The 27,555-nt window shown below is 42.1% G+C and overlaps 1 protein-coding gene across 5 annotated transcripts in view; it reads right to left on the minus strand.

The window, feature by feature from the left end:
- ptprz1a (protein tyrosine phosphatase receptor type Z1a) overlaps positions 1-20,473 on the minus strand; it is an 89,250-nt gene extending 68,777 nt beyond the window's left edge. Inside the window, exon 1 of one of the 5 annotated variants that reach the window (XM_029433019.1) lies at positions 20,221-20,473. In XM_029433019.1, coding sequence (XP_029288879.1) covers positions 20,221-20,281 — 61 coding nt within the window. In that variant the 5' untranslated portion in view covers positions 20,282-20,473. The remainder of the gene's footprint in view (positions 1-20,220) is intronic. The other 4 variants (XM_029433018.1, XM_029433020.1, XM_029433023.1 and 1 more) reach the window with 4 other exon arrangements.
- Positions 20,474-27,555: the final 7,082 nt, after the last annotated feature.

Below are 27,555 nucleotides of genomic sequence, written 5' to 3' on the forward strand. Positions count from 1 at the left end.
AGTGTTTGTTGACCTTTAGATTTCTGTGACCGCTGTCATGATCAAGAATTATTGGATGAATAAAACAAGCGCTCCCTTAAAAGAAGCAAAATCAGGAGCAAGAAGAGAGAGACGCTGATTTAAGACAAATGGAGAGAAGGAAGTGAAGATGGGAGGGAGATTGAGGAGGAGAAGAGAGGGGGGGGGTGTGATTCAGGTTGAGGACAGAAAGCAGGGGGGGGGGGGGGTAACATGCTTATGTTCTACTGGAAAAGATTGAATGAGTAGAATAGATTCTATGGAGAACTCTTGCTCAGCGTCTGTACGGGGAGAAAAAGACCACAACTGTGTCAGTGTGTTTATTCAGCGGAGAGTGGCCGGCTCTGCGCTCCGGTCTGTGGGAGCCCGCAGCCTCCAGCCGGACGCTGAATAAGAGGATTAGCGGAGCCCTGGGAGAGCCGGGACGTCCACAGGCTGTGGGGGTGAGAACTGGTGCCCGTGCCAGAATGTGTGACAACCCTCCCCCCCTCACTTCACCAACACAGCCCTGAATCCCTGCCCCTCTGCTGATGCCAGGGGGACGAGAGTCTGAGGAGGGTGTGGGGGGGTAATACCCACCGCTCAGACTGAAGGGTGTGGCAGGTTAATCTGTGGACAGTCTGGGCTGGTATTTTAAAAAAAAGGACCGTATTGGGTGGGGGGGGGGGGGGGGCACCATGCCAGTGTGGTTTGGCTCTTTACACAAACATTTCTTCCACATACGAGAAGTTTAAAGAAATCAGCTCGCAGATACTCGACACTTCCTGCAGATATGCTTGGTCTGTTTTGGGGAAAAGGCGCGGCAGGAAGTTTTACAAGCCTGATAATCCAACTATATTGGAATTTAGTTTCACTTCACTTTGTTTAAATTAGCAGATTACAATTGAGTCACATGACGTTACGTCCGTAACCTTTTTCGTTTTTCAACCAAACCATTGACAGCGTTAATCATGAGGTGTTGTACGTTTCTGCAAGCGTGATTGGAAGTTGATGGAAGTTGGATCGTTTTATGAAACATATTTGAAATATTCAACATAAGAGAGAAAGTTCAGGGATCACCAAAGTCACTGGGATTCATCCAACGTGAAACACGAATGTCTGTACAACATTTCATGGCAATCTGGTGGCAATCAATTGGCTAAACTTCAAACCTTAAGGACGTAAAAACTTGGATGTCCTGCAACCTTTTGATGTTAAACACAGACAAAACTGAAGTTATTATACTTGGCCCTAAACGCCTCCGAAGTGCATTTTCTAATGACATAGAAGCTCTGGATGGCATTAATTTGGCCTCCAGCACCACTGTAAGGAATCTTGGCGTCATCTTTAAATCAAGATCTGTCGTTTAACTCCCACATAAAACAAATCTCAAGGACTGCCTTCTTTCATCTACGTAACGTTGCAAACATAAGACTCCAGTGGAACCAGCTTCCAGTTTGTGTTCGGGAGGCAGACACACTCTCCACATTTAAGAGTCGGCTAAAGACTTTCCTTTTTGATAAAGCTTATAGTTAGGGCTGGCTCAGGTTTGCCCTGGATCAGCCCCTAGTTATGCTGCTATGGGCTTAGACTGCCGGGGGACACCTCCCTGCTCTCCTTCTCTTCCTCTCTCCTCCTCTCCCTCTCTTCTTCTCCCTCTCTATCTGTATGCATTTATGTAAATGTATGTTACTAACTCATCATCTGGGGCATCATCCCCGGAGTTTCTGTGTCTCATGTGGCAGGTTGCCATCTGATAAAGTTTACGTCAGGATCATGAATCATGGCTGCGCCTGCTGCCCTGGTCCTGCTGGACACCGGGAAGCCTTATTGACATTTTCCTGGATTCATCCAAACTTTCTCTTTTTTTCAACACAACATCATTTCTGTCAAATGTTGTATTTGTACTATGTTGTTTATCCTGTACACACGACATCTATTGCACGTCTGTCCGTCCTGGGAGAGGGATCCCTCCTCAGTCTCTCCTTGAGGTTTCTTCCATGTTTCCCCCTTTATGAGGTTTCTTTTAGGAAGTTTTTCCTTGTGCGATGCGAGGGTCTAAGGACAGAGGGTCTAAGGACAGAGGGTCTAAGGACAGACGGTGTAAGGACAAGGGTCTAAGGACAGAGGGTGTCGTATGCTGTACAGTCTGTAAAGCACACTGAGACAAATGTGTAATTTGTGATATTGTAATATTATTGCTATATAAATAAATTTGATGGCGATCCATCTTGAAGCTGTTCAGACTTGATGCCAGAGAGGCTGCTGGGATGTGGTCTTTATATCTAATATTATTTGTTGTATGTTCTTAGCGTTACAGGAAGTGTTTTAAAGCCAAGAGGATCTATCAGTATTTAGAGTTATGACCATTTGCTGGAGTCTGTCAGTCCAAGTGAAAGAGGTGAGAGCAAGCTCTGCCTTACAGACGGAGTTCAGGGCAGAAACACAGCCTGACAGCTTCGAAGCCGAGTGAAAGGGACGATGACCAGCTGGAGTGTTTTACACTTCAGAGGTCTGACCGCAGGCCGGATCTGTCAGTAGACTAAGAAAACCTCTGCTGTCATAACACGTCCAGTAAAGCTACTGTGCAAGTCATCTTTAATCAAGGATTCACAAACCTCCTATCCTCCACGTCTGGAGTACAAATGTCCTCCGACCAGGAAACAGAAAGTTGAAGCAGCTCGTCTGTGGATCCCTTCAGTTTTAGGAAAAGACAGAGAGAGCTGCTGAGAACATGCTGGATTGTGGGTAATGGTTTATTTCCAAAGACATGTATCGTCTCTCGGCGAGTGTGAGGAGAAAAAGGGAAATCTTCCCTTTCTGCTAAAATGTAAGAAGTCGGTGCGGATAGACGGATCAACAAAGTGACAACACAAACTGCTTATTTAGTAATTTAGTTTAGAGAACGTGTTGCTCAACATATAAGTGCACCCTCTCTCCTCACACATATATATATATATATATATATATATATATATATATATATATATATATATATATATATATATATATATATATATATATTCACATCCACCAAGCAGCTTGTGTTTCTGGGTTGTTTGTCTGTCAGAGGGAAAACTTTTGACCCGATTTTAATGAAACTTGTTGGAAGGGATCCGAAGTGCAGGTCGATACTTAAATGATTTTTCGTATTTGTTAAGATCGAGCGTTTGGCCTAGGAAGAGGTCTGCGCGCTCCAAGTGCTGTTTTAGTTTCACTTTTTAGGACCTTCAATCTGCCCTACGAAGGATAAACGCAGTAACAACACGTTTGGCCAGAACGACTATTTATTAAACTCACTAGTTCAACTTGACATGTTTTGTTTCCCCTGCGAGATAAACATATTGTGCAGATCTGTGACAAAGATGATTAATAAGCCATCAAATCAAAGGTTTTATAATTTCACTATCGCCGTAGTTCTGGCTCTCGATTCTCGTTTTTCTTTTGTGGAGATAAAAAACCTTTTGGATTCAAGTGGAGCACAAATAACAGCGTTTTGATTCTGCATTGGTGGAGAAAACATAGTTTGACCTTCGTGAGTCTAAGACGGAACAGTGATTCATCAAAGTGCTCCTGCTGGATTTACACACAGCAGAAACTCAGAGATCCACTGTGAGACCACCAACAGGAAATCAAAGTGCCTCGTCACAGCGCTGCAGGCGTTACACAAATGAAAAGTCAGTTCTACCTAAAAGAATCCCTCCAAACTGCTGCTGGGAGCGTTAACACAGGGGAGAAGCTGTGGAACAGTAAACTCATCAGCCCAACAGACGCCTCGGGGTTGAAGTTCTCCTCATCGATCCGCTCTCATCTTTCCCTTTTAACTATAAATGGCAAAGAACAAAAGCTGGTGGATTATCTACAGGCTGAGGCCTTAAAAGGATGAAACATGAAAGAAGCGGCTGAGGATGATTTCACATGTGCACGCCAGGAATGAAGGCATGAAAACAGACTGGGAGCTCAACTGAAACGACCCAGTGCTGCAGGAATAAAACCACATGAGGTAGTGTTGAGTACAAACATCTTTCTTATCTTTTGAAAAGTAGAAAAGTTGCACACGAGTGAGATGTTTTCAGAGCCGCAACTAAAATATTTCTGTAGGTTTAAATGAGGCAGATCCTTTGCATCAGGGGTCTTCTTTCAGGCCAAGGACCCCCAAACTGGTGTAGCATGGAGCAGGGAGGGGGGGGGGGATGCTGTCGGAGTTCTGTGCGACGGGGGGTGGGGAGGATGTGAATGTGCAAAAAAGACCTATGCTTTGCATGATCCGTCTGCAGTCGACCAGAGCTGCTGTTTGGTGACATCTGGACCTCAATATCTTTTTCCTCAACTTTGATTTTAAGAAAACTGAAAAAAGGCATTTCATTTCTTTCTCCACATGAACTCAGAGACACTTCACACAAAGTAGTTTTGTATCAGCTGCAGTCGACTTATTCAAAACAGAACCGTAAGATGTTCCAGCCAACAACAGGAAACATATTTTGTCCCGCATTACATTTGTTTTTACGTCAAACACTGGATTTTAACGGTGGAGTCAGCTGTTCCTGTCCCGTGTGAAATCAAAAGTCAACGCTGACTTCTTTTATTGATGTCTGTAATTAAGTAGGTTTGTTGCCTCAACATCTTTTTACGAAGGGAAGCTCATGAACACACCAAACTCGGGAAATGGAGCATCTGAGCCTTGGAGGAGGTTCTAGTTTGAGATGCTTCGGGGGTTCGTTTATCGTTTGTTCACCTTCTAAAAATCATTACATCATAAAATAAAATCATTAAACACTTTATAGGCTTGATGTTGTGAATCTCACAGGTTGTCAACACACTCACTTCTGTGTGTGTGTGTGTGTGTGTGTGTGTATGTGTTGTCATGGTTTAAAATGTTAACATCTTCCAACAGCAGCTTCACTGCAAACTGTGATAAGACTGAACAGCTCTCTGACAGCTGAGTGTGTGAGTGCGTGTGTGTGTGTTCATGCACTCATGCGTGACCTGTATCTGTAGTCAGAAACAAATGATCTGTCCCGAGGGGAGCGCGGATGAATAATGGATCCGCTCGTCTACAGTTTCCATCAGCAGCCTCTCTGGGCCGCAGCCAAACACTCTGCAGCCACCATGTTCTTTTTTATCGCGTGTGCCTTCAGCTGAACAAGAAGCCGGGTTTATCTCCTGCTCTCACAAATCAGCGGAGTAGTTATGTCTGTCATGTCAGATCGAAGAAATATGTTGATGTCAGAGTTATATTTTCTGTAAAACAACCTGTACATCCATGTTGTCCACGTGAGTCCTCTTCCTGCCTCACAGGAAGATGATATTCCCATTCAAAGGGAAAGTTTACACATTAGCACTTGTTTCCAGGTGTTGGGGTGCACTTCTGCTTTTAGTATTTGCATCGCAATGGTGGCAGATTAAATCTATTTCCCTTCACATGTAGAAGTTATATATTCTGGAGCACTTTAACTAACAGGTCCAAAGCTGGATCTCAGGTGGGGGGTTTGGGGTGGTTTGGCACCTAATGAACATAAACCATAACTCTTCTTATAAATACACAACAAACAGAAACACACAATCCTAACCTTCAATGAAACAATACATGTTTATTTTCACACCCAGGTCTATTTTAAGTCAATTGAGTCATAGAAAAAAATAAAATAGAAAGATTAGACATGCTCGCTGCTCCATGTTCACCATTTTAGCTTAGCATTAGCATGCTAAGATTAGCTAATTAGCATTATGTAAAGTTAAGGCTGATGGGAAGTTCCTGAGGACGACGTGAATGAACTAAATCTTATGGCCATCCATCCAATAGCTGCTGAGATGTTTCCCAAACGTCAACCTCATGGTGGGGCTGAAGGAAACGTCAAAGGCTCACTAAAGTCAGAGGTATTTATCCTCTGGGGACAATGAATGTCTGTACAACATTTCACATTAATCCATTAAATATTTGTTCTGATATTTCAGTTTAGACCAAAGAGGTTGACCAACAGAGCCGCTCGTAGGGCTGCATGTGAACACTTTAATGTTTCAGTGAAAGGACGTTTATGACGCAGTATTACAGAGTACAGTCGGCAGGAACTGTACAAACTAATTGAAACTCAGCTTTGGAAAGTCAGAAAAATAAATCAAAAGACAAATGTTCAGGTCCAGATTTCACGAAAACAACTCTGGGCGACTGCAGATGTCGTCTCAACTTTCACTCTTTGTTGTATTGACATCGGTTCTCAGCGCTGACGCAGCCGGTCCCATCAACACCTATTCAACTTCTAAATGTCTGCTGGGTACCTGCCCACTGTTCACCGTGTGCCAGCCTCTGCTGCTGCTGCATCAATCTCCAACAAACCCTGCAGCCGAACCCTTCAAGCCGCCTCTCTGTTCGCCTGCCCGGCCGTCACCTCCACAGCCAGCGGCTCCAAACAGTCAGAGAGCGACGGGGATGTTTAAACAAAGAGCTCCCACTCACAGCGACTTGTTTACAGGAAGAGCAGGATCTAAAGGGACACTGAGAAAGGTACGACTCCAACACAACCATCTCCGAGTCACTTTGTTTATTTTAGCTTCAGCCTCATGTCTCATGAGTTGCTGTAGAGCAGAACGTAAATAATGATTTGGTACGTCTTTGCACGGCAACAAATGAAAAAGAAATAAACATTTGGAGGCGCTAAATGTGCGTGGCATGTGGCTCATGTTGGCATCAATCAGAGAACAAAGCAGCGGTGTGTATGTTGGGGGGCTGATGGTCTGAAGTTCTCATAAATCACATCCCTGTGGCATTCACAACTTTCCCTATAGAAGCCATCGAGGTAATATGTAAACAAAATGACGTCCAGGTTGCCTTGTGTTTACAGAAACTTCACAGGATTGGATCCCGGCAGCAGCTTCTTCGTATGTGACCCAGGAAATGTCAGCACACATGGCTCTTTGAAGGTTTCACACATATGAGTTTAAACATTAACATTGGCTGCAGGTGGAGGTGTCCTGTGAGAAGCTATTTCTCTTTTCTGAGAGTCGACTGCAATTGTCATTGCAATACCACAAGTGGCCACTGGGAAGAATTGGCAGCACGGTTCAAATCTAGGGTTCAAAAAATCCCATGAAGACTTTAATATATGTTTGTTTCGGTGCATCCTCATAATTCAATAAGGGCGAGCAAAGTCATAGTTTTGCTACCCTACCTTTTGTCTTTTAAAAAACATTATTTGGATATTGAGACTTTTATTAAACTGCACGAGTTGTGTGAGAGTTTGTAAACGTTTGACGTTGCTAATCGCGGCTCCATTTACCTCAATTCATCAAGACTTTTCTCAGTTTTTGGATTCTTCATTCACTGTGGAAGCACGTTAGAAAAACAAAGTTTCCTTCAAGAATTCAAGGCAACACGGTCGATCAAACAAATGATCATTTCAGGGGTGAAATGTTCCTTTCAATGGCCTGCGAGTCTCTACAGGTTACTATCCTGAATACCTGATCACCAGCGAGTTTCTTTCTTCACCCAGATTTCTCACAAATCTATGAAGCGTCTGTTCCAAGCGGAGCTGTTTTTGGTTCCAGCAGACGTGTTTCTAATCTAATCGTACACACGGTGACGGAACAGTTTGTCAGAGGCCCAGAGAAAAGCTTTGCTAACAGAAAAACGACTTAATTAAACACTGGAGCTGAATGGACGAAGCAGAGAGCCAACGCTGTATCCCACAGCAAAGACAATGAGAGAGGAAGTGTGTGTGTGTGTGTGTGTGTGTGTGTGTGTGTGTGTGTGTGTGTGTGTGTGTGTGTGTGTGTGTGTGTGTGTGTGTGTAAAAGGTTTATTACTCATATTATAAACTTTTTACAAATTGATTTACGCCTGTTCTTATTGCTCTTAACGATGTCTGTGAGAACATGCATCTCGTTAAAAGATTATTTATCGAGCACATTTTAGAGCTAATGCTGCATTCAAGTCATGCAGGATTTCTAAGCTGCCAGCTGGGGAAAACAGTCATTAAACACCGAGCAAATCCACACATACTGGCAGTCCGAGCTCAAATTGTAAAGTGATGCCTGTTTTAACAGCAGTATAAATAACCTGTGAATAATGTTTGTGGTTCTAAGTGATTTTACAAAAACAGCTTCAAAATGAGTGAAAATAGAACGAAAAACATGCAGAAAAGTTTTAAATGTTTCGCTTTTGTCAAGCTGAAGAACTTTCTTACTTTTGCTTCTTGTTATATTAGAAGAACTTTTGTCTCTTCCCGAAAAAAACATGTGTCTCTCTCTCTCTCTCTCTCTCTCTCTCTCTCTCTCTCTCTCTCTCTCTCTCTCTCTCTCTCTCTCTCTCTCTCTCTCTCTCTCTCTCTCTCTCTCTCTCTCTCTCTCTCCTCTCTCCTCTCTCTCTCTCCTCTCCTCTCTCTCCTCTCTCTCTCTCTCTCTCTCTCTCTCTCTCTCTCTCTCTCTCTCTCTCTCTCTCTCTCTCTCTCTCTCTCTCTCTCTCTCTCTCGGGATTTTGAAGACATTGTCGAGTCAACATCTCTGGCAGTAAACATGTCGACACATCAGAGGAGTTAAAGTGTCCCATCTCATCTAACACATATCAAAATATGATTTTTTTAAAAAGCTAAATCTGCGTTGCGCCTTTTTAGCTCACACTGTTTACCTGCGACCAAGAACTGCTCAAATATAATTGTTCAATACTACTCGGACTACAAATGGACTACAATCAGAATGCTTTCGATACCAAACTCGTGTCCCGCTGCGTAGAGATTCTGCATTCGTAAGCATATATCCGTTTATAGAATAAAAACTATTTTGTAATTTGTCGTCTAATAGCATCTAAAACAAGAACAAATTGCATCTCAAAGCGTCTCATGAAGAGCAAAACCGGAGCACTTTGTGGAGGCAACCCTTCACCTGTCCTCTGTGTCCCTCAGCAGGATGTCCCGCCTCCTCCGCAGACCTGCAGATGATGTCAGCGCCACGCCGTCTGCAGGTCGCAGCTGGAATCGCAGCTGGAGTCGCCCTGCAGACGCCGCAGGTCTGCAGCCAAACACACTAATTGCTTTTTTCACCTGCGTGAATCCTCCGTGCTGCGAACATCATCAGCACTATCGCCAGCTCATTAACAGGCGGACATTTTGTGACGGAGCCTTAGGGATGCATGACTATTTTGAGAAATGACCTAATTGAAATTAGCAGCGGGGGGGGGGGGGGGGGGGGGCACAGAGGAAGTAATGGATTCTTTGTCCTCCTTTAACCTTGACACACTTCTGCTGGATTTCTCCGCGTTGGTAATGTAAACTAATGATGGCAGATGTTTCCTCCTCATCATCACCAGAAAACACTTTTTATAAAACATCTTTTCTCTCTTCCAGGTTATTGTGTTTAACAGTTAGTGGAGCCCGGGATCCTCGTAGTTCCCAGACAGAGAATTTATCGAGATTACATTCTTTTTTTACACATCACAAATACGATTATAATCACGTGAAAGTCCGTGTTCGGAGAAGGTGGGGGGGGGGTGTAAAACAAAGAGGACTTATTGTCTAAAGTAAAATCTTTTAGAAGTTATGATATCTTATGATATCATTTGTCTGAATGTATTTGTATTGAGGTGAATTGTTACTGTACTTTGTCCCTAAAGATATCGTCTCTAAATCAGCTCCTGGGGGTCCAGATGCAGAAGTTTGGTTGGAGCTAGTTAGTGCTGACCTCCTGCGGTTCACCTCCTCCACCAGCAGCTGCCCCCCCCCCCCCCCCCAACATTCACCCACCCTGGGCTACTGAACCAGTTAACCAGCCAGTAACATGCAGAGAGGTGGAAACATCCGTCTGCTGCGTGTGCAGAGCGTTACAGTGAGCGCACCAGGGCAGCTCAACTCACAATTAGTCTTTGGAAACTGGGTGTTGGATCCTTAATATTTTATAAGAACTCTCAGGCTCACGATGGACACTTTTTAAAAACTGATCAGCAGCAGAGCCAGAGACATCGTCGTTTTTATTCCACTTCTTCCTTCTCAAACATGGCGCCTAAATGACCCACAATGCAACTGGACAGACACAGATTGAGGTGTGTTTGAGCAGCACTTCCCTGCCGAGGCCATGCTGAATGTGGGCTGTGGGGTCACACACGTCTGTGCAGTGACTTCGGGGGTCAAAGTTCACCTTCTGTACGCAGCAGCACTCCTGAAAATACTCCCTTTGTTGTCATCACCAGGACGTCATCTTCCTCTTGAACACATACAATATCATTCCTGCTCCCCACATTATATTATACTTATATAAAAATATACAGGCTGTATATATATATATATATATTGAATTTGAGAGTAAGAACATCAGCAGTGCTGTTTGATCGGACCGTTGTGTTGTGTAGTTTATCCTCTGGAGACGACGACTGGAGCTTTAAACTGCATTTTTCTATAAGTAAATAAATTGGCCACTTATCATATCAAGAGTGGAGCAACAGTCACATGTCTGTAGACAACAGAAACACAGCACATCTGGCAGCTATCCGCTTTGGATTCACCCCAAATTTCAGCTGCATTGTGACAATAAGTAAACTTCATATCTGCTTCCACTTATATTTAACTGCTGAGATCTTCTGGCACTTCACCGACTAACAGGATTAACCTTTCACACCTTTCACACGCCTGCAGACGAGCCTCATGGGTGAAGTGCAGCTGCTTTTTTCCTCCCAAATCTTTGTGCGACAGCTCAGGTGAGTCAACACAACCTGAGGAGCAGTCGTGTGCAGAACCAGTCGGACCAGGAGGAGGACAGATTTACTGAGAGTCTCTGGGGGAAACATGTTCCCCGACTGCTGCAGTCTTCAGGTGTTTACCTTCAGACCTGATGCACCTGAATACTTGGTCCCCAGTTTCTTTACATATAATCACAAATGACTATAAACGTACTTCCCCTGTGAGGACTCCTCCGATGTTATCAACTTGTTTTATTTGCAGTTTTCTCCAGTGGATTAAAGAAGCGTCCCCGTCTGTAGTGCAGATTAATATATCAGATCATCTAAACGGAAAGCTTCACTACTTTAAAGGGTGAATGAACATTTGTTTTTATGATACCTGGTGAACATATAGATTACATTTTGGACTTAATACTTGGCGGTAAACAAACCTTCCAGTTTGATCATTTTCTTCAGGATCGAATGCATCAAAAATGATTGATGGTAGAAAACAGTGCATTTATAATTATTTATGTTATTAATCGTTAACCTACGTGTGCATTGTGGTTTTGATATTGATGGTTACTCAATATCTTACAAAAATAAATCAATAAATTGTTTAGATTGAAGGAAAACTCATCTCAGGAGAGGTGGAGACCAAAAACGGAGCTAAAAGAGCGAAACATTCATCAGGTGAACACAAACTCCAACGTGTCGATGCTGCGTTGCGTCTCCAGGATGTGTAAATATATGTTTGTTTTTATTTCCCCAAGTGACCTGAAAAGCCACTCATACTGTGTGAGATGTACTTGTTAGTCCAGCCTCTTACATTGTCGCAGCAACCCAACACATCTGAGTCTCTTTTCTCTTCTTCTCTCGCTTCTTTGGAGACTCCGGAGTCCCGGCACGGTGCCGTACGGCTCGACCCCCTGCTACTGTTAGCTTGTAATGTCAGCGATCGAGGAATCTAATCTCATTCTCCTGGTGCACTCAATGGAGTCTGATCTGGATAAGAGGATCAGACTAATGCCTGAAATGTAAATGTAAATGTTCTGTAAATACTTGAAAAGCCTTGTTGAGGCCCATCGAATCCCTTTGTGCACGCCAACATCTGCCTAAAGCGTCTCCGCATTCACCTGCTTGGATCCCCTCCAGCAGTGAATGGAGGAGAACAAGGAGAATCGGTCTTTCTCACTGAAGAGGACTTTGAGCGTCCTCCACGCAGGCCTTTTATCGTCTGCCTTTTTCTGCGTCACATTTTGGGATTTCACATTCTGCGGTTTGAGAGGAGGGCCAACGAACATCCAGGAATGGAAGAGGGACCACACACTCGCAGGCAGCTGAAGAGTGAAGGACAAATCAAATGGCTCTCCACCAGCTACTCTACGGGGCTCCACTTGTTCTCCGCTGCAATGGACCCTGGTGTGATTGCCCCCCCCCCCCCTTTCAGAGGCACTGTGGGCCACCCGGATCTGCCCCGTCATCCATTACAGCGTCCAGAGCGGCGCTGGCCACCAAGGAGGGGGGGAGGGGGGGGGGGGGCAGAGCACCAGGCGGACACCAGCAGAGACAAGATGGTTGGCTAAGAAAAAATAAAAACCACCCTCGACACCCCTCATCCGCCCAGAAACGAAAGAGGAGACAAATGAGGAGGAGGAGGATTAAAAAACGTTAAGGGAGGGGAGGAGGAAGAGGAAGGGGGGGCAGACAGGAGAAGGATGAAGGCAGGAGACTCTAAAAGGGGGAAATGTGGGACAACAGGGTGAGGGAAGATGTGCAGCAGCACAGAGAAGTTAAAGCAGAAGGAGAGTGAAGGGTGAGAAAGATCTGCAAAGTCTTCCATCTTTACAATCTGCTGTTCAAACTATCAGAACCTTCTTTTAAGAAACAAAACATACCGAACACGACGCACTGAATACGTCCAGAACATTTCCTTTTGATTGAATGTTGCCGCCATAGAAGTCAAACAGATTTGGGATTATTTAACCTGTGGCTGGAAATAAAGTCCTAGAGACTCACTGACCTGTAAAGCCACAAACCGAGACAATAAGTAGAAAATCATGTGTTACAGAAGATTAAGTATTCCTCCAAATCTGGAAGAATAACACTGTGAGTCAGGACAGGTGTCTCCACCCTAAACACACTTTCAACTAGTAAACTAATGTGAGTCTTGGTGTTTGGGTTCATGGGACTTGCAGACTGTTTATTTCAGTGCTGCAGTGTTTATAGTGACCAGAGTTATAATCGTGTTATTTTGTCACTTTTAGACTTTATTTAAAGTTGCTGTACGGCTGCTTGTGTTTAAAAAAAACTTTAGAAATACATGTTTGTATTTTCTCAAAGGAAGATATTTATCATTTAATTATTGTTCCAAACAATCCCCAGCCACACACACACACACACACACACACACACACTCACACACTCACACACTCACACACTCACACACTCACACACTCACACACTCACACACACACACACACACACACTCACACACACACACACACACACACACTCACACACTCACACACACACACACACACTCACACACACACACACACACACACACACACACACACACGCTAAATCTGAGACCGAACTACTTGTTAGAATGTTTTTTTATCGTGCGTGAGGGGAATGAGGCCTGAGAAAACTGATGGGAGACACAAAGTGAGGAGGGGGGGGGCAGCGGGGAGGGAGGGGGGGGGGCTAACAAGGCTGGGGGTGTTAACGAAGACTAATGAAGGCAGGAGTGCTGCTTAACCTGCACTCCATCGCTCTGTGAGGCCTCCAACCTCGAGGTGACGGAGGAAGAATGTGTGTGTGTGTGTGTGTGTGCGCGTGTGTGTGTGTGTGTACCCCCCCCCCTCACCCTAACACACTGCGCTCCCACACTTCTGCTCCAGCTTCACAGTGTGACAGCGTCTTCTCCTCCTCACTGTCGCCGTCGCCACTGGGACAAATCGCGCTGCCATCATGCGTCACGCTTAAATGCCACCCCACCCTCCATTCCCCCCACCCCCTCACCCCGCTCGAAACCACCCCTCACCCTCTTCTTTTCTCTGTTGCTCTGCACCATCACCCCCACCCCCCCTCCTCAATCTGTCCTCTTACACCTCCCTTCTTTCTGTAGTTGCCCTCTTTCGTACTGTTACAAAACAAATCTCCCCTCTGACAGCATAATTCACCGGGCCGGGCCAGAGGAGGCGGCGCGGGATGGACGGGCCTCCTCGGCTGACCTCCGCCGAGGACTCGGCTGGTTGTTTCCCCACGTAACCCCGGCCTCCATTCAGGGCCAGTGGAAAGAAAAAGAGGGGCGACTTGGGAGGATTCAAACCGGTGGCCCCTGTTTATGCCTGAGTGAATGCCGTTGAGCCTAATACCCACTAATCTGGTCATCAAATACCCCCACTGCCACAGCTGAAGGCAGTGGGGCAGCGAGGGACGTCCGGAGGGATAACACGAAGGAGAGAAAAGGGACCGAGAGAGAGAGAGAGAAGATGGATTCATCAAACAGAATCTAAATGAGTGTTATACACTATTTAAATCTCAAACTACAGTTCAACTGGATCAGCATGATGTCAAAACGCAATTCATCGAGTTTCCTCCAACAGTTTTTATTGAAAACCACATTTACTCTCAGCTTTATTTCGTTTAATACTTAATTCTACAATGGACATACAGTGCTGAATATTGTTCCATATTGCACCAGCTTTAAGACTGCTGTGGTTAAAAACAACTTTCTGCTCTTATGATTAACAGAAATCTTTGTTGAGCCGGTCGACGATTAGTCGATCTGACATCACTGAGAAGTTTCCAGCCTCAGATGTGCAGATTTCCTGCTTTTCTCTGTTTTATATCATGTTAAAGTGAATATCTTTATGTTTGGACTGACAACACAAGACATTTACAGACATCACAGAAACTGGGACATGTTTCACTATTTTCTCACATTTTCTAGACCAAACGATTCATCTAGAAAATAATCGTTAGATTCGTCAATAATGAAAAATAATCTTCCCTACTTTTCAATCTGCTTTCAGAACCTGCACCGAAACGACTCTTACCGACGCCGTAAATCATCTTCTGCTTACTCTGAATTCAGATTCCCCCTGTGGAGTAACTTCCCTTTGGACAGCAGACAGTCTGACTCAGTTCAGGCCTTTAAATCCAAACTTAAAACTCTTTTCTCCTCAACTTTCTTTGAATACTTGTCCCCACAAACCCTCTGTGCTGGACGTCTGTATCTATCATTTTGTCATCGTGATTGTCCATATTGTTTGTGATAAACTACAGAACTAAGATTGACTTGACTAATGCCAGAACCCTTGTCCAGCGATGTGTTCACTTTAAAGAGAACTAACAGCCTCCTGAAAAGCAAAATAATTGTTTCCTGCAATTAAAATGAAAGTCTGTTTCACCATCGCTGTTGGATGGAATCACAAGTTTTCTTTCTTTGTACCTGTAACCACACCCAACAGTGTGACATCATCGTGTACTGACACACCTCAGAGTTCACGTCTACATCACTGAAGCAAGGTGAGACGACCTGGTGTCACCTGGAGACGACAAACACAACGCTTGTGCGGGGGCTGACGCCGTCTTGATACCGACGCACAAGGCACCGCTGAGCGTCCGTATGAGATGCACCAGACGAACCCTTCCGCGTCATTATCACTATTGCATATTACACAACGTGCAACGGTAAATATGTGTCCACCGGTAGAGATTCTGCAATACCGTTTCTAGCGCCGTAGCTACGCGTGTTCTCGTGATTGCCGCGTGATCTCGTCATATTACAGCTGCCTCACAAGGTAACCTGAGTTTGGCAGACATGAAGGAGGAGAGGGACAATTTGAAAGTGAAGTCTTTGTTTTCTTTTGGTGCACTCTAAAGGGAAGTCCAAAAACACCGGACTTTCACCAAAGAGACCGTCGTTTGTGTCCGATGTGAAACCAAAGATTCACGTGACTTCCGTAGTCATTTTAACCCAAACCACAATCTCTTCCTGAACCTAACCAAGTTGTTTCCTACGAAGACAGAAGTTTATGTTGAAAAGACTATGCAAGTAACTGGTGACAATTGACACATGTCGATAGACATTCGTAGGAGAACGCACGGAAAATGAGGAATAACCTTTCTTACCGTACGAAACGTTGGATGAAGATAGTCGAATGGTTATCTTACACTTTCCAATAATCCATAATTGTACCTTCTTTTTTAAATTGTACGTTTTTTAGACAGACTTGAACAAATGGGAAGATTACGGACGGACCATAAATACCGTGAGTCATATTTGGCTCGGGTTGGCATGCCGGGTGTCTGTGGTGGTGGGCATCACATCAACAGCCGCCCCCTGCATGTGTTTGATTGACAGACTGCCTGACTGTGACGGCCATCTGTCAGCAGACTCCCTGTTAGACAACAAGAGGCCCGGAGACTCCATGAGCGCAGGCGGAGCGCAGGGCACGGCTGGCACTGCCCATTCACAAATATCTTTTGGGAGGACAGATGGTGCCGAGTTTTCTCCGCATGTGTCTTTTCTTCCACTATTCCTGCGCTGCCTCCTCTGTGAGCTGGCACCTCCTTTGTGCCACGACATTTCAGCAAAGCTTCATTTAAAAAAACAAAAAAACATCCCCAAATGAAAAGGGAGGAGGCGTGAAGGAGCCCGGAGGCTTTCTGCAGGTACCGAACCGTCCAGCACAGATCCAGGCTCACTGGCCCGGGCACAAAAGGTTTCACATCTCTTCAGCTAAAACTGGCTCTGACCAGCTTCTTTCCCCCTAATCTTTGTTTCAAGTCTCACCCCCGAAAAGATTCAACCAAGCAGATCAGTGTCCTCTCTGGCACGCTGCAACTGTCCCGTTCGAGGGTAAACCGAAGGATAAGGAGCTGGAAAACCCTTCCTGTGTTCAGGCTTATGGAGACAAACCCCGATTCATCTCCACTGACTTCTTAAACCTCTTCGACCACGCAGGACGCACCGGTGGGTCCGTAATTACAAAGTCTTACCAAACAGACAGAAATGTGTGTTCAATTCGCCTGGAAATAAAAGAGACCGTGAATGTCAGGCTGGATTTTGGGGAAATGTGTTTTTATATAATTCACAAGACTTCTAGAATATATATATATATATATATATATATATGTTTGTTGTGATGTTACAAGCGACTGCAGAAAGAAACAATCCTGTGTTTGAATATTTCCCCCAGTGCTGCCTCATGAAAGCTGATACAGGATATAATGCACCATATTGGAAATACTGACATTACGATATAATTTATTTCTGCGATATGAAAAAATACGGGAATCTTCACACGATGACGAAAAGGTTCCTAAAGCCGAAATTTTTATACAACTGATGTTGTGTTTCGTTTTGCAACCAAATCTTTCTTTTCGGTGTTCCTCGTTCACTTTCAGGTTGTGGTCGACGACTAGCTGCTCTGGTTGTTTGATGAATTGATGAAGAGTGATTGTGATCGGTGGTTCGCTGAGCCTGCAGAGCCTGAACGTCACTCGCTAGAAACACACTTTGTGTATCCAAAAAGCCTTAAAATCGGAGTAAATTATGTTCTTTTAGACTTTTCTCGAAGATAAATTGTGGAAATTGTTTTCCTTTTGTATCAAGCAGCAAAAACATTGTAGCATGACATGTTTTTTTGCCTTACTTGACATTACACGTCCTGCGATGTGACTGTTGCGCACATTGCGATGGCGATGCTGAAACGATATATCGTGCAGCACTAATGTACGATACATTGTGGAGAAAATAACATTTTCTACTTTAAAGCTACTTAAGGAAAGGAAACGAATCTGTCACCGAATCAAATCCTCCATCTGCAAACACATCACTGACGACTTCAAGAACCAACTTTGAACTTAAACTTTAAGCCAACATGGACAAGAGGCCTGTAAAGTGCTTGGATACAACTACAACTGTATTGTGAATACCATGTGATATGATCAAAAGCTCAAGAACAGCCCAAATGAAGCTTGTAGGGAGAAACATTCAGGTATCTATGATTATCGCCTATAAATCTTAATCCTCACTGAAATATTCTTTAACATGTCAGCTTCTGATTTGTTGTTGCATTCTTACACATTCAGGTGCCAAAATCCACTGATGCAACTAATTGATAAAGTAAATTAGGAGCTCATTCGTTCATCTCCTCCTCATTTAAACCGTTTGTCAGAAGGATTACGGACAAACTACAGGTCTGATTTTAACAAAACTTGGTGTAAGGGTGAAGCAGGGACCAAGGAAGAACCTGGGGAGCGGCTCTGAATCACGGGGCGGATACACAAATTAGTTTACGTTAACATTGCGAGATAGAACATTTAGGCTGCATTAATCTAACGTCGGAATTATCGCAACAATTAGTTCCCGACTGGGATTATTCACGTGAACGCCATTTTGTTTCAATGCTCTGAGCAATAAAATACAACACATCTTCTTTGTAGCGTCCGTGTTGTATATTATGTTTATCGTTTATACATTAGGACTTAAAGCTCACAAACCGAAGAGCCCCATCTGAGGAGCAAGCGAATGCACCATTCACCATGGCGGAGGTCTTCGCTCTCCGAGAGCCGTTTCTAGTTCAAACCTGCAAGAGTTGATTTGTTTTTGGACGCTCAAAAAACGTTGTGAACACAGCTCTGACATATTATCACCTTTTAAATTGATATGTTGAACTTGTTGGCAAAAGCCCAGAAGCTACAGAGCAACATGATGATTCATCAGGAGGCTTTGAGTTCACGTGGTGAATGCATGTCCAATATTCTCTCTTTTATCTCTGTGTTTGGTCTCCACCTCCAAAAAATATCCGTCTTTTTAGCTGTTAAATGCTCCACTATGTTCACCACAGCAAAGTTGTGGTTCCGGACCGATAAACAATGAGCTGAAAGTCACTAGAACGCTCCACAAATCAACCTCGAGTGATCTAAATTAAAGCCCCTTTAAAGACGTCCTGCGTTGTATTTACAAGCGATCGTATCGGCTCTACTCTTCGGTCCCGTGATGGAAAAATGCACAAGTGTAACAAGAGAAGACAGAAGGCAAAGCTGCAGACGCATCATCAACATTTCTCAGGTACTTAAAAACGTGCAGACTTGAGTAAAGCAAAATATACATCAGTGCAGGAAAACAGACAAACAAGGTTCTGCCCACGAAGGCTGTCCCCTCTTTATTTAGTAGATTAGTCCAAGGAACCTATGAACACATCTCTGGTAAACACGAGATTTAAAGATGTTGAAGCTTTTGCAGGATTCTTTGTGGAGGAACTCAGTTCTGCAGATCCGTCAAACATCCTCCTGAATGAAGTGTGGTGGTACAGCAGGGGCCTACACATCATACTACAGACAAATAGTTCAGATCCTCAGTCAGAATCACACAAAGATCCTTTTAATATCATTTTTTAATGATAACGAGATTAATGATGCTAAAATGTTAATTCCCTCCAATATCGTGAATCATATCGCAATTCCAATAAACACTCAAAAATAATCGCAATTAGATATGTTTTGTATTTGTTTTACTTTGTATTCTTTTTGTCGAATTAAAAGTTTGTTATATATCTCAAAGCTTCAATTTTATCATTGAGCCTGAAACACATTTATCATATCAGCACTTCCAACACAGTCCGTCTGACATATCATCACCACATCTCAGATAGTAAACAGTGAATAAACACCTGCTGAACTGAAGCTCCCGGATGTTTCCCAGTATGTTATTTTTTAAAACCTGCATCCCTTCATTTGTGCAAACAGCCAGGTTGGGACAGTCACACAATTACACAAGAAACAAGACACACAAGTCTCCAAAAACAAGTCTCTTCCTGCTTTTAAATGACGTTACAGTCACAATAACTTCTAACAACGACCTCATATTACTCTTCCTACAGAGATATGAAGACCTCCATGTATTTCTTTCTCTCCTAAACCACCATAACAGTTTTATAAAACGCTCCATCATGGTAAATAAAACAAACATGTATTACTTTAGAGTTTGTTTGTAGCGATAGTATCTGTTCCTGAGAAGCATTATAGGATTACTGCTGTTGTTGTTGCCCGATATGGAGCCTCTGACACCCTTAATAAGCCAGTCAGACTACCGTGTCCAAACTTCTCTTTTCATGCTTGACAGCTCCGGTTTGGAGCTGATATGTGACGCCCTGCGCCTCTCAGACGTTTTAATCTGCGATCCCACAGCAGTGACGCTGATTACCAACAGACAACACGAGCGACGTCTCTCACATGAGAGGGAATATATGTTGCCTTTGTTCAAAACAAACACATTTGGACTCGTTTCCGTAAATGTTTCCAAAGACGCACAACGCGTTACGCACCGCAGGTTCAGTTGTGGGAATCAAACAGAGCGAATATATTTCAGATTCTAACACAAACACAACACTGCACGAGGACTTCTTTGGTTTGTTTAGGACAGAGATGTCACCTGCGCAGACACCTGGAACTTGGCAAGGCAGGTTGAAAACCACTCGGTGTTGCTTCAATCTAAACATATGAGAAGGTTGAAGGGATTCTGTGTCATGTGAGGACAAACCCTGAGTGATAGCGCGTCTTACCTTGTTGGCAGAGGAGGATGAAGTGTGCAGCGAGGAGCAGCCAGCAGCCTGTGGTCTCCATGTTGGGTTAAAAAAGATGCGATAAAGAAACAAATCAAACAGCGATGTTCGGGGAACAGGTCCCGCAGCCCTCACAGCTCCATGCTGATCCGCTGCTGTGCGTGTGTGTGTGTGTGTGTGTGTGTGTGTGTAGTACAGATCCCGGGTCCCGGTGCGCCGCTCCGCTCTGTCCGCTCTCCTCCACACCGACTGACTGAGTGAGGACGAGCCGCCGGACTGAAGCTGCGCACCGCCCACAGCCCGCAGACACTCCGGCCTCACTTCCTCCACACATCAACCACAGATAAACAATTAGACTTATTACACAATGTGCATTTCTCTTCTATTGTTGTATCCAAGAATTACAAGAGTCAATGTTAGAATTATGAAAAGTTAAAGGGGAAATAAGAAGTAATAAAGATAAGGGAAATCATTTATTAATAAATAAGGGAGGGAAAGACAATGTAAGAAGAAAGTAAATTAAAGCAATTAAAAAAATAAAATGTGATTAAAACAGGGAAATAAAGAGGAGATATTTTGAAAAAAGAAAGCAGGAAATAAGCGGAACCTCTCCCACATCACACTGTTAGAAACTAGCAACCAAAATACATTAAAAAAATCATTTGATTCTACAAACTTTATGGCTGTTTACAGGGCCGGATCTACTTCTGAGTGGACCCCAGGGGCAAAAGGTGATCCGTGGGCCCCTCCTGAGTAATCATAACATCAACTGAAATATTAAAGTGGATATAATCGATATTTCTTAGCGTGTCCTCCCATCGCTCACATTAGGAATGTCACAATGTCACATTTGAACTACATTATTATTTTGTTGCGATATCTATAGACATTTGTTTGGGGGGGGGGGGGGGGGGGGGGGGGGGGGTTTAGCTCTATCAGTCAAATGAATGAAGTTTATTGTGCATTTTCTTTAATGAATTTCAGCTGTCATCTACCTTTAACTCTGTTAGTATCTTTATTTTCTTATCTTATTATTTGTCTTAATATGATTATTATTTTTTATAAATGTTTATTTAGTTTTCTGCTTATTATCATTATTATTATTATATTATAATAAGTATAGATTATGTATTATTATTAATATCAATAATAATATTTTGTTTGTTTGTTTTTTCCCTGTTTTTTTCTCAGTTAAATTTTATTTATTCAAATAACATTTTACTGAGAAAACAATGTTATCATATGAGTATTAATAACATGATGTCACTGTTTCATCTTTTAAATATCACGGTTATTGTCAATATGCCGACACTCCTAAATCCCGTTAGACGTGTAATAGGTTGTCACGTCATTTATTTCCCTAAAAAGCTCCAAGAGAAGAAGAAGAAGACGCCTGCAGCTGAGTGCTGACTCACCTGCTCATTGTTCACGTGAGGAATAAAGAGGACGCAAAACAAACAACCAAAAAGCTCTTTATCCCTCATCGATTAGCCTCCTCGTAGTCTTTATTATGAATGAAAACTTCGTCCCTGCAGCCTCATCAGAGTTCCTTTCAAAGACAGAGGACGCCATCCGCTGCTGGAGCTCTGTTTCCTGTGAGCGAGGCGCAGACTGCAGACAGCAGGGAGTCATTAACACGAGGCGAGGAGTAATTGAGAGGAGAGTCTTTTTGTTTTTAAGAGTGTTTGTGGTGGAGTTCACAGGGCCGCCGACCTCCTGACCCCTGAGAGACGCTACCACCTCGCACTGAAACAGAGACCAAAACATCAGCGGTCACTCTGGGAATGTGTGTGTGTGTGTGTGTGTGTGTGTGTGTGTGTGTGTGTGTGTGTGTGTGTGTGTGTGTGAAAATGTTGGTTAGGATCTGCATATCATCGGCCGAGCTGTGATGTGTATCTGACGTTTCAGAAGCAGCGCTCTGTTTTCTCCAGTAGAGACGATGTGTTAGCTTAGCTTAGCACAAAGACTGGCAGCGGGGGGAAACTGTTAGCCTTGCTCCAACAAAAGAGAAACAAGCAACACTTTTCAACAACCCCAAAGCGGTTTCATTTTACAGACTGATAATAGATGATCACTTGTTAAGATGCTGCTCTGCTCTCATTTAAATTTACAGAAACTCAACAATAAAATATGATTTGTTACGTCCGTGTCTACAATATAATTATGTTAAATATAATAATATGTGTTAGTGGCCTGCAGAACCCGTTTTAAACATTTTAAGTGCATTTTGTTAATAATACTTTTGTACTTTGACTAATTCGGATTGTGAATGCAGGTCTTGTACAAAACTTAACTTGTAAGAAAGTCTTTTTATGTTGTGGTATTTTTACTTTAATTTCAGATCCTTAAGTAAAAATACGAATATGTAAAAAGACAGATTCTGAATTTCTTTCTGAAAATATATCCAGTTAAAGTTCAAAGTGGGACTATACATCTGTGACAGTGACATTGTTTTGTTAAGTTTATTGTATTTTTATATATATTCTTTATTTTACACATTTATTTTATTTATTATATATTTTTTATCTTATTTTTCAATATTTTATTTAATTTTTTCCATTTTAATTTGTGTGTGTTTACGTATGCACCAATACACCAAAGCACATTCCTTGTATGTATTAACCCTACTTCTGATTGTAAAGTGTGTCTTTATTTCAGAGCATCTGAATCCATCTGAAACTCCTGCAGGAAGAATCTCCCCGTTCCTCCCCAGCAGGGGGTCCAACAGGATAATCTGACCTCAACATGATGACGATATTCTCCAGCAGCTTCCACTAAATGTTGACTGTGGTGGACGAACTCTGCAAAGAGTCTCTGCATGTTGATTTTCATGGAAGTGAAAGAAAGAAATCAAACGACATGATTTTTGATATTTTATTGCAGGAAAACTTCTCCTGCTGCCCGAGTTTACTCCTCACGTATGATGCAACCTCACGCCGTTCTTTCCTCACAAACCTTTCACTAAAGTTTCCCTCAGTTTTAACCACTGACTCAGATTTTTTAACCTCACAATAAACGACCACACCACCCCCTTCTTTATCTGAGCGAATATATTTGCATAATTTACTCTGGATTATCTTTAATTTATGCAGAAACTGCTTTCCACTTGTTAGGTTGAATGTTTCCAAGGGGGCTAATAAAATTAGTTGTACTCCCACAGAGCGCCCATTCAGGGATCTTTTTTCTTCGGAGCTTTTGGACACTTTTCTCTGACTTTCCTACAAACTGCACTCAGACTGCTTTTTCCCTCCAACACGAGGCTGTGACCTGAAGTGATCTCTGGAGGGGAAACTAACCGGCCAGATAGTGACACAGATTTTACTTTTCTTTTTCACCTGTTTACTGTGTGACTCGTTCAACACAGCCGCTTCTCACGGTGCCCAGCCCACATGATCAAACAGCAGAAACCAGGGCAGAACAAGCTGCTTAGAGAAGAGGCAGAAAACTACTTGAAGGTTTAATAAACAGCACAGATTATTGATCCTGCAGTGTATTGGCAGTTTAAAGCCTTATTCACTTTTGTAAATATGTATAAGTATCTTTATTCATCCAGCTGGGAGATCTGCATTTGTACATTTGAACCCTTATTATTGCAATAAAAGTCTAAAACTCTTAAAGGACAAGCTCGCTCTTTGTGAATGAATCTGATCGATCGACCAATGTGCACAGGAAGTGAATGTGGTGACGGACAATGTGAAAGTGTTGCAGGTTTAAATCCTGCAGGAGCTTCTTTGCTCTCCAACATCACACTGAAACCAAACTGCTGCAGCGTAGAACGACATGTATATATCTATTGATTGCATGTATATACATAGAGCCTATATTATTCTGTTATTCTGTCTGTGAGGCAAAGAAATGAAGAAACAAGTACAAAAAGTACACGGTCATGTATTCACACAACCTCACAAACACTTCACCTCTATGACACATATCCGCTTCCTAGGCCAAAAACTGTGGCCGGCACAGGGTGGGGACGTTTTTCGTGTCATATATAACTTCATAAATAAAATCGTAGTATGTCATATATAAAATCAGAAAAAGTCAGAAAATCTTTAAAAAGTCATAAAAGTCATAAAACATTGTAGTATAGTATGTCATGTATAAAATCATGAAAAAGTAATTAAAAAATCATAAAAAGTATTACTAAATCATAAAGTATGTCATAATAAATCATAAAAGTCATAGTATAGTGCGTCATGTATAAAATCATGAAGAAGTCCTAGAAAATGTAAAAGAAAGTAATAGAAAAGTCATAAAGAATCATAGAAAAGTCATAAAGAATCATAGAAAAGTCATAAAGAATCATAGAAAAGTCATAAAGAATAATAGAAAAGTCATAAAGAATCATAGAAAAGTCGTAAAAATCATAGAAAAGTCATAACAAACCATAGAAAAGTCATAACAAACCATAGAAAAGTCATAAAGAATCATAGAAAAGTCGTAAAAATCATAGAAAAGTCATAACAAACCATAGAAAAGTCATAACAAACCATAGAAAAGTCATAAAAAGTCACAAAGAATCATAGAAAAGTCATAAAAATAGTATAGTATATCATATATAAAATCATAAAAAAGTCATAGAAAAATCCAACACATTCTCAATATATTATTATGTATTATTGTGGAACTTTTTCCTCCTCCTTTGTCCTCAGGTGGTTTCACACTTCATTGTTTGTTTTCCTTTTCAGCATAAAAATGTAATTCCTGAGTATGCACACTTACACACTATCTAATCTATCTTATCTAATCAAACCTGGAAGTTGTGCCTTATATGATCCACCTGGCAGCGTATCCGCAACATTATTATCACTGTTTTATCTATGTGTTTATCTGACAATGAAGTACAACTGTATTTATTTGAGAATTAACAGTAAACGGCAACTCCATGTGACACATTTTCAAAACAAAAGGACACATAATATGAACTTGTTCATCTATGAACGTATTGAACTTTTGCACGGCTCTCTTGCAAACACAGCACAGACAGGGAGAAAAAGCAAAACATATATGCACAACCTAAAAAATCATTGGTACTAAGCTGCCATTTCTCTCAGAAGTTTAGCTAGGAATTGTATCTAAGCATGAGGCCAGTGTTGTTGACAAGAAAACAAGAAAAGCTAGCTATCAAGAACAACTGGATTTATTATGGCAATGAGGACTTTTCACAACTCATCTGTAACAATCAAGGTGCTATGGCTTTAAAACTGCAAGAAATGATGGCTTATTAAATTTATATATGACATAAAGTATGTCATAAAAATCATAAAAAATCAAAAATGTATCATAGAAAAGTCATAGTATAGTATGACATGTATAAAATCATGAAAAAGTCATAACAAATTGTAAAAGAAAAGTCATTTAAAAAATCAGTTATGGTATACTATGTCATAAAAAATGATAAAACTCATAGTACAGTGCATCATAAGTGTTCAATAAGTGTTTACTGGCAACATTTCAGCTGCGTTCACATTCAGTTTGACCTCCAAATAAAATGGTTTTGGTCACCTGGATAAACCGTTTGTTTCCTTTCTGATCTGTTTCTAGATCCACCAGACTGCAGACCAACAATGCTTCATTACTAATAACAACGACGGACTGAACTAAAAACAAATCAAACCTCAGTTGTAAATAAACAGCATCCTACTGATCAAAAGTGTCATGTATTATTTTGGAGTCCTCTTACAAATACAGGACAAATGCCAGCTCTTCCATCTTTGTTTCACACTAAAGGAAGAAATAATGTTTGTAATCAGTTCCCTTCTACAGTCGCAGAAAGATCTGCAGCAAAGATCCTTTTCAGATCCGCAGACAGGTCCCGCCCTCGGATGATGTTACGTGGGAAAAAGCACCGGCCATTGAAAGCAACAGACAACCACAAATCCCCCGAGGGAAAGCAACCGGGGCGTTTTTTGAGGACATCAGATAAGTTTTTATTGTTGATTTGTTTTTGTTTTCTGAGCTTTGTGCTCGTCTTCAGCTCTGCCCTGCCTCATTTTACTGCAGGTACAAATTTGGCACAAATTTATTTGGCATGGCCAGCAGCACATGAAGGGGATGAAGTCGAAACATAGGCTGTACACAAACTTTTGTTGCTGCCATAACCCTGTCTTGGGAGATGTTCCATCTGTTAGGTTTTTGGCAGAGTCTATGTGTACGCTGTGCTCATGTCAAAGTAACCTCTGAACACAGTGATGACACTCTTGAATGACTTTCCCATGTGCTGGGATTGGAAGAATTATACAGGCAGATGAGAATGTGTCAAGGAACTTTAAGATGTTGCACAACCACACTGGATTCAAACCCTAAACACATTCACACACAGTCATTCTTCTTCTTCACGTGTATTTACAGTTAAATATTTTAATCATTCTTTTTTCATTCTTTTATCTAGATAAATATATTTTTATACTATATTTTCATCTTATTTTATTTTATTCTGTCAAAAACAACATTTTCGTTGTGAGTATGTCCAAATTTTCAGAAAACATAAAAAATAAATAAAAAAAGAATATCTAAAGACATTTAAAATTACAAAAAATAAAAGTAAAGATAAATTAGGAAAGAAATAAAAACAATATACATTTTTTTAAAAGAAGAAATTAAAAATAAGACTAAAGAAGAGAAAAAACAAGCAAAGTATGAGTTTTTTAAAGACAAGGAAAAATAAAGAAAAATAAGAAAAAATAAGCTTTTGAGCTGCTTTATTAAGCACATTTCCCTTTATCTTAGGGTACTGATAAAGTACTTTATCTTTATGTTAAACACCGACAGCTTCAACAGTTTTCACAAAAGCTTCCTTCCACTGACCTTTAACAGCAGCAGTGGAGTCGAATGTTGTCAGACTGAGGATAATCTCCTCGCTCTACCAATACGTGGATTGAGGTAATGGGGTCATGTCCCACAGAACAGACTGTGTGTCATTAAAAAAATAAAAAACTCCCCACCCCCCTGCCGCACTCACTGTAGACATGCACCTAACCCCCCCCCCGATCAGAGGGCGCGATCTGGAGCTGGTAACAGTCAGGAAGCAGGTTCAGAGGGATCATCGAACCCTCAACGTGATTCTGTGTATAGAGAAATCCAGAGAAATGTGTAATGTCCCTGAAGGTAACATTTCCCCTCTCTCCTGTCATGGTGTCATCAGTCCTGTGTTGTATATGTAGTGAGACAGAGAAATGTGTAATGTTCCTGAAGGTAACGTTTCCTCTCTCTCCTGTCACGGTGTCATCAGTCCTGTGTTGTATATGTAGTGAGACAGAGAAATGTGTAATGTCCCTGAAGGTAACGTTTCCTCTCTCTCCTGTCATGGTGTCATCAGTCCTGTGTTGTATATGT

The sequence above is a fragment of the Cottoperca gobio genome, chromosome 6 (assembly GCF_900634415.1).
Source record: "Cottoperca gobio chromosome 6, fCotGob3.1, whole genome shotgun sequence".
Taxonomy (NCBI): domain Eukaryota; kingdom Metazoa; phylum Chordata; class Actinopteri; order Perciformes; family Bovichtidae; genus Cottoperca; species Cottoperca gobio.